The 7,339-nt window shown below is 33.2% G+C and overlaps 3 protein-coding genes across 4 annotated transcripts in view; 2 read left to right on the top strand and 1 right to left on the bottom strand.

Annotated features, from left to right (window-relative positions):
• LOC123005450 overlaps positions 1–7,339 on the top strand; it is a 51,673-nt gene that overhangs the window by 2,441 nt on the left and 41,893 nt on the right. The gene's annotated exons all lie outside the window — the stretch shown is intronic.
• LOC123005453 (inositol-tetrakisphosphate 1-kinase-like) lies at positions 3,675–5,348 on the bottom strand. 2 transcript variants are annotated; one of them, XM_044399220.1, is made up of 5 exons: positions 5,101–5,348; positions 4,834–5,047; positions 4,754–4,784; positions 4,686–4,697; positions 3,675–4,643 (listed from the first exon to the last, which is right to left on the bottom strand). In XM_044399220.1, exons 2-5 carry the CDS (start codon positions 4,933–4,935, stop codon positions 3,862–3,864), a joined length of 927 nt encoding a protein of 308 aa, XP_044255155.1. In that variant the 5' UTR covers positions 4,936–5,047; positions 5,101–5,348; the 3' UTR covers positions 3,675–3,861. The 2 variants fall into 2 exon arrangements, with proteins under 2 accessions (XP_044255155.1, XP_044255154.1); XM_044399219.1 differs by having other exon boundaries at positions 3,675–4,629; positions 4,686–4,784; positions 5,101–5,347.
• Positions 5,353–7,339, top strand: LOC123005452 (protein SMG9). Its single transcript, XM_044399218.1, has 3 exons — positions 5,353–5,626; positions 5,668–6,700; positions 6,746–7,339. Exons 1-3 carry the CDS (start codon positions 5,570–5,572, stop codon positions 6,937–6,939), a joined length of 1,284 nt encoding a protein of 427 aa, XP_044255153.1. The 5' UTR covers positions 5,353–5,569; the 3' UTR covers positions 6,940–7,339.

Genomic DNA, 7,339 nt, shown 5'->3' with positions numbered 1-7,339 from the left:
TAACTTCGATAGTTTCGAGAAATTCAACGTAATTAAAAAAAAATTCTTATAATTAAAAAAAATCGAGTAATTCCAGAAAAATTCTAGTTAATTCACAAATAATTACAGTAATTCCAAAGCAAATCAACCGAAATTCTAGTAATTCCGTTGTTTTCAGATTAATTCCTATAATTTCTCTAATTCCAAATTAATTCTGGTAATTCTAAGAAATTCAATGTAATTTTCAAAATTATCTCTGATAATTCCAAAAAGAATTCCAGTAATTTCAGAAAAATCTCAGTAATAAGTATTTACACAAATGATTTCAGTAATTCCAAACAATCCATCACAATTTTAATAATTCTAAATACCATTAAATACAGTGTTGCCAGATGTGGTAAAAATTCACCAAATCTGGTAATTTTAATGCTAATCTGGTAAATTTAGTAAAAAAAAAAGAAAAAGAAATGTTGTTACAGCAAAAAATTAATCCACTAATTTTTCAATTACTGATTTAAGTAAATTGAGTCAAAAATAAATTAAACTATTTCTTGCATATTTTTCGAGCAATTTCCACAATTTTCAACCGGAAACTTGTTTATTTCGTCAAATTTTGAAAAACCACCAAAATTTGTACTTTGGTTTTTTTACGAGGATTTTAAAAAATGTTGTAGTTTTTTTTGTATTCACATTTTTCAGCTACAAATACAATTACTTTGAAAAATTTCATTTCAAACAAATTGTTTTATTTTTGTCTTTTAGCAAATTTTTGGAATAAAAACAAAAAATGTCGATTAAACAGACTAAAATTACAAAATTAAATTATTTTCTAATTTGTTTTGCATAATTTAGTTCGTTTTTGAGCCCGAGGCTTATTTATTTTGACCAAACTCGCCTAAAAATTACTTGATTTAATAGAATTTTGAGTAAAATTAATACAAAATAAAGCGAGAAAACACAAAATTTGGCCAAAAGTGCTTTCAAGTGTAAATTTTTCACAAGTTTTTGCTAACAAACCAAAAGTCAACAAATTAATTCAAAGATTATATTCTTTTTGCATTTCTCGAGCATTTTACCATGTTTTTCTGCTAGAAATAACGCAATTATTCCGAAAATTTTTGTTAAAAACAAGCCAAAAAATCGCATTTTTGCGTTTTTCAAAGGTTTAAGCAGATTTTTAAGCAGAGTTTTTTCGTAATTTGGCCATACCACTTCAAAAAACACTAAACTGTTATAAAAAAAGATTATATAATACAGGGTGTCGAAACAACTTTCTTAACTAGAATCTGGTGAATTTTATTTTTTTGAACTGGCAACACTGATAATAATTTTCAAGTGTTTTGACGTTTGATTGGGTGGAAATTGCGTGAGCGTGATAACAAAAAAAGTAACCAAAAACAGTATTCTCTAAAACACTGTTTGGTATTTTAAAATTGAGCAAACAACCATCTTGTTGGGTCACCCTGTATATTTATTATTCAATAAGTGAGAAAACTGCGATACGATGAAAAAATACAAACACTGTGCTCAAATTTTCATTATTTTTTCATGAACCAAATGAAAACCGATTTGGTAATGAATGTTTTCGTTTCATTATGGCAACATTTGCTTTTAATTGGTTAAATTTTAAAATTCTTTTACACAAAAAAAAACTCGAATATTTCAAATTTCTCTCGTAAGAAAAGTCATTCATCATTTGCGACATTTCAATCTCCATGTAGGTCGTTGTTTACGTCCAAGCATTGAATTTTCCAATTAAAAATTAATTAAAATTTAACAAACTCGATCGATTTCGTTATCGCATGTAATAAAATTTTTTTGCAAAGGAAAAACAAGGTTGCACTAGCTACTTTTTATTACCAATACTAAGTTATATACAATTAAGTACAAAAAATTGTTGATAACAAGCGATCTTTGGCCACAATTCAGTCAAAAATCCAGTCTTTTATCAAATTTGGCGTTACTAATATAAAATTTGGCACTATTTTTACTGAAAACAGCCCCTAATTAATGAAATCATCCAAAAACTTATCAGTTTTGCATTTAACTCTTTTTCCAGATACGGTAAAATGATTTTTTTTACTACAACCTTAATAAGTTAAAAAATTATTATTATTGTTAATTATTAATTAATTATTATCCATTATACAAGTTGTATAAAATTGTTTAAAGTAGCAAATGCGACAAACCTATAAAACGAGTGGTATACAATATTTTTTTCTTACTTTATGAAGTCTTATTTCCCTAGAGAATGAAAGAAATTTCTGGCCAAAAAAATATTTACAACTAATTTCAATTTAAAAAAATATTAACCACAAATTCCAGTAATTCCAAATAATTCATTGTTTTTAGATCAATTTTTATAACTTTAAATTATTTCATGTAATTCCAGCTTAATTTTCGTAATTTCAAAATAATTTCTGTAATTCCAAATTAACTTCGATAGTTTCGAGAAATTCAACGCAATTATAAAAAATAAAAAAAAATATTTCTGTAGGTACTTAATTCCAAAAAAAAAATTCGAAATTGTGATAAATCCAATATTGCATCGTAATTCCATTGTTTTCAGATAAATTCCTATAATTCCAAATTAATTCTGATTATTCTAAGAAATTCAAAGTAATTTTCAAAATTATCACTGATAATTCCAAAAAGAATTCCAATAATTCAAATGATTTCAGTAATTCCAAACAATCCAAAGATAATTTTAATAATTCCAAATACCATTAAGTGTTGCCAGATCTGGTAAAATTTCACCAAATCTGGTAATTTTAATGCTAGTCTGGTAAATTTAGAAAAAAAAAAATAAAAATGTAACTCTGAGAGTACAGCAAAAAATTAATACACTAATTTTTCAATTACTAATTTAAGTAAATTGGGTCAAAAATATTTTTCAAGCATCTTCCACAATTTTCAAACGGAAACTTACAAATTTTCCTCAAAAAATCGAAAAACCACAAAAAATTGTACTTTGTTTTTTTAAAAGGATTTTACTAACAGTCAAAAATGTTGTAGTTTCTTTTTGTAATTACATTTTTCAGCTACAAAAACAATTGCTTTGCAAACTTTGGAACAAAAACAAAACAGTTTCAACAAAACAGACTAAAATAAAAAAAAAAATTTTTCTAGTTTGTTTCCCTTGATTTAGTTCGTTTTTGAACCAGAGGCTCATTTATTTTGTCCAAACTCGCCTAAAAATCACTTGATTTAATAGAATTTTGAGTAAAATTAATACAAAAATAAAGCGAGAAAACACAAAATTTGGCCAAAAGTGCTTTCAAGTGTAAATTTTTCGCGAGTTATTGCTACCAAACCAAAAAGACAACAAATTAATTCAAAGATTATATTATTTTTGCATTTCTCGAGCATTTTACCATGTTTTTCTGCTAGAAATAACGCAAATTTTCGTTAAAAACGCATTTTTGCGTTTTTCAAGAATTTAAGCAGATTTTTAAGCCCAAATACTAAACTGTTATAAAAAAAAGATTATATATATTATTATTATTATTATATAATTTATATTAGATAATTTTTTTTAACATTTTTTCCATGTTCCTGGTATCTTACCTTATATGGCATTTTTCTCTGGGGCGCGAGTTCTGGCGCATCCTGTATATTATTATATTATAATTTTCCTCAAAAAATCGAAAAACCACAAAAAATTGTACTTTTTACGAGGATTTTTAAAAACAAGGTTGCACTAGCTACTTTTTATTTATTACCAATACTAAGTTATATACAATTAAGTACAAAAATTGTTCACAAGCGATCTTTGGCTCAATTCAGTCAAAAATCCCGTCTTTTATCAAATTTGGCGTTACTAATATAAAAATATGGAATGTAGTCGTCGCAATTTGGCAGTATTTTCACGAAAAACAGCCCCTAATTAATGAAATCATCCCCAAACTTATCAGTTTTGCATTTAACTCTCTTCCCAATACAATCAACAAGAGCGTCATAAAAATCCGGGAAGCCATCATACCCCGGATAGCTGTTAATATCAATAATTGCGTACTTCCCCGTGTCTTTTTCAATCACCACATCCACCCCCAGCAAATCCATCCCAAACTCCCCCCGGAGTGTGACCGCAATCCGTTTCAAAACCTCCGGATTCGGCTCAACTTTATCGAAAATTTCATGGGGCTCCAGGAGCGTCAAACTGCTCCTAGAGCCCGCTTTCGAGACATCACTACTATCAAAATAAATAGTATCTTCATCACACGCGTGGAAATTCTTCAAAGATGGCCGCTCCACAAAATGGTGTCTTTCCCCGACTATGAAAATTTTATACAAAACAGCGTTGTGATTGATGAAACTTTGAGCCACGCAGGGGGTCCTGCAGTCGGCGAGGCCGCGCTCGTTGAAGATCAGAGACATCTCATGGGCCTCCTTGGAGCCGTGCCCCAGACTGGGCTTGCAAATAAAGGGGTAACTAACCCCGGCGTTGGTTAATTGTTCTTGTAAATTGGTTGAGTTGAGTTCGCAGAAATTGGGGATGAAAATGCCGTATTTGTGGAGGTTGGTTGAGTTGATCTTCCGGTAGGAGATATACCGGTTGAGGAGCTGTCTCACGTGGGGGATGGGGTCGAGGACCACGAGAGTCGGGTGCCCCCTTATGTACTCCTCCACGCGTTCTATCAACTTGGCGCACTGCAATTTGGGGACTTTAGGGGCATTTTGGGGGGCACAAAAGCGACTTTTCTTACCTTGGGGTCCCCCTGATCAGCCGAAGCAATAATATCAGTTAATTTATGTAAAAAAACACAGAACGTACCTTGCGACTCGAGACTTTTGTTTAAATCCAACTAAAATCAGTTTATTGTGTTGATAATATTTCGATTAATGATAAATTACCTTGAATAGGCCAAATCCGTGTTTTTTGCACGTTTTTTCAAACTCGACCCAATTGATTTTTTGGATTTTTTTCTCAGACATCCAACACGCAATATTCGACATTTTTACGCCTCAAATTGTTTATGGAACGGCGTCATGTGGAATGAATTACTAATGGGGCCACCCAGTACATAAATTTGTCACGTTTGGTGTCACCTGCCCCCCAACACGTCACCTAAACACAGGACGTAATCAATTGGGAAAAACCGATTATTTAATCACACTCACCTTCCAGCAATTACGTGAAAATGACTCGTTGATTTGTGACGACAAACACGTGGAATTTCACGCGGAAAATGGAAAAATGCGCAGTTTTTCACACCATTGCTGCCAACATGACTCAACTAATCTTAATCAAAGGATGTGAGCATTGAACAATTTGTAACAATTTAATGACTTTTTCTTGTACAAATGATAACACACGAGTGACTCATCGATTTGCAATGACACGACAAGTGTATTTTTAATTTTTTCTAGAAAAATCAAAAAAATGTGTCAACAGGGCCGCCAACGTGACTCGTTTATTTGCATCAACATAACCTCGGAAAAAAATTGTGGGGCAAAACCATATATATAATACTCGAGTATTATATAAATATGGGCAAAACGTGCAATAAGTGTAATGTTTGTTCCTAAATAATCATAAAACTCGTGAAATGTTCAAACAGTGTCGCCAACTGTTGACCATAACCTCAAAATGTCGGATTACGACCGTGGAAAATACTACGGAAAGAAGAAATTCGCCCAGAATAAAGTAAGTGTCTTTGATCCAAACTCGCTTAAAGCCTTTTCTAGGACCCGTCATCGAGTTATGCCCGGAGTTACTACGGCCGGCGCAGCCCCTCCTTCAAAGACTCAAAAGAGGCCCCAAAACCCGACACGCCTAAAGTCAAACAACCCACAATCCTGCTCAAAGCGCGCGACCACTCCGAGGAGACGTCATTGTCCCCAAAACGGGCCCAAAAAGACCCCGAACTAGCCCCAACCGCGCCTGAAACCCATGCAGCCCCCAGTGTCAAGTCCATGACCAAGAGTGTCAAGTTCTTGGACGAGTCGGTCCTGTCGGAAAACCTCCAAGAGTTTGTCCAGGAAAACAGCGATTTCCTCGTTGTGGGGGTCGTGGGGGCGCAAGGAGTGGGCAAATCGACGCTCTTGAACCTCATAGCCCACAATGTCGTCGGGGAGGAGCTGAAAAAGGCGATTTTCAGGAATTGTGAAACGCCAAACGAGGATTTTCTCGTAGAAAATTTCAGTTTTCCTGAAAGTAAGTCGGAAATTTTCAGGATACAGACGGGGGATGATGTGGAAACGAACAGGAATGCCACGAGGGGCATCGACGCGTTTATAACCTCAAATCGGGTCATTTTATTGGACTGTCAGCCTTTTATGTCTGTTGCTGTTTTGGACGATTTGGTTCAAAGTGAAAATAAGCGTTCGAATATCGTTAGTGAGTTTATTCCACTTGAAAACAGTGGAGAAATTCAAGGGTTGCAATTAACTGCGTTTTTAATGAGCATTTGTCACGTTTTAATAGTGGTTCAGGATTATTTTTTTGATAGTAATATTGTCCGATTTTTACAAACTGCTGAAATGCTGAAACCGACTCATTCAAATCCTGAAGATGAGCTAAATGACCATTTCCCCCACCTCTTAATGGTCCACAATAAAGCCCAAATGGAGGATTTCTCCCCAAGGAAATTCGAAACGATTCAGGAAGTCTACAATTTACTATTTGAGAAGACAAAGCTTCAAAAAGACTCAAATTTGGGGCTAGTTGAGGGCGAGGCTTTTAACGTGTTCCTCGTCCCGGAATACAACCCCAAACTTGGTAAATTTTCAATTAATTCTCACTTGTGTTATGGGGAATTTTCAGAAAATATCTACAATGGACACCCACCCTTGGAGGACCTTGTGAAAAAACTTAGGGCGAAAATTTTGGGCGCGATTAAGACCCCCTTGACTCATGTCCAACTCACGGAAAAAACCTGGCTTGTCTATTGCTCCAAAGTGTGGGAAAATGTGAAGAAAAGCTCGTTTTTTATCGAATACACGAAACTGATGCCCTGAATTTTTTTTGACTTTTTTTTTCAGACAAAAAAACAATTTTGTGGTCAAAATTAAACGTAATCTCGTTTTTGTGAAAGTAAGATGAAGAAAAAGAGATAAAAACCTTGAAAACTTGAGACAGAAAATCTTATAACATTGTTGATTTTGTGTTATAATCAAAGATTTTAATGAATAATCAACCAAACTATTTATTTAATACTAATTTTCAAGAGTTTCTTTTAAAATTCTAAAAAATTGATTTGAAATATTAACAGTGTCACACATTTCAGTCCCTTTTTGTGTTCAAGACTTAATAAAGTTAGTTGAAAAATTTGGTGTATAAATAAATATGTTGGATTAGAGCAGAGACACTGGCCGGGGGTGTGGTGGCGCAGTGACACAAAGCCCCGTTATCATTTAA

Source organism: Tribolium madens, unplaced genomic scaffold, assembly GCF_015345945.1.
Source record: "Tribolium madens isolate multiple individuals breed KSU strain unplaced genomic scaffold, Tmad_KSU_1.1 Scaffold_20;HRSCAF=117;Tcas5.2_LG4, whole genome shotgun sequence".
NCBI classification, from domain to species: Eukaryota; Metazoa; Arthropoda; class Insecta; order Coleoptera; family Tenebrionidae; genus Tribolium; species Tribolium madens.
The sequence above is the reverse complement of the archived record's forward strand: the minus strand, read 5'-3'. Positions and strand labels throughout refer to the sequence as shown.

What these genes read in the sequence shown, in the direction of transcription:
- LOC123005453 (XM_044399219.1), bottom strand. Translation starts at nt 4,935, where the DNA reads ATGTCGAATATTGCGTGTTGGATGTCTGAGAAAAAAATCCAAAAAATC. An exon ending in ACGGATTTGGCCTATTCAAG is followed by an intron (nt 4,785 to 4,833) that starts GTAATTTATCAT and finishes AACTGATTTTAG; the next exon opens with TTGGATTTAAACAAAAGTCT. An exon ending in CTGATCAGGGGGACCCCAAG is followed by an intron (nt 4,630 to 4,685) that starts GTAAGAAAAGTC and finishes CCCAAATTGCAG; the next exon opens with TGCGCCAAGTTGATAGAACG.
- LOC123005452 (XM_044399218.1), top strand. Translation starts at nt 5,570, where the DNA reads ATGTCGGATTACGACCGTGGAAAATACTACGGAAAGAAGAAATTCGCC. An exon ending in AGAAATTCGCCCAGAATAAA is followed by an intron (nt 5,627 to 5,667) that starts GTAAGTGTCTTT and finishes AGCCTTTTCTAG; the next exon opens with GACCCGTCATCGAGTTATGC. An exon ending in GGAATACAACCCCAAACTTG is followed by an intron (nt 6,701 to 6,745) that starts GTAAATTTTCAA and finishes GGGAATTTTCAG; the next exon opens with AAAATATCTACAATGGACAC.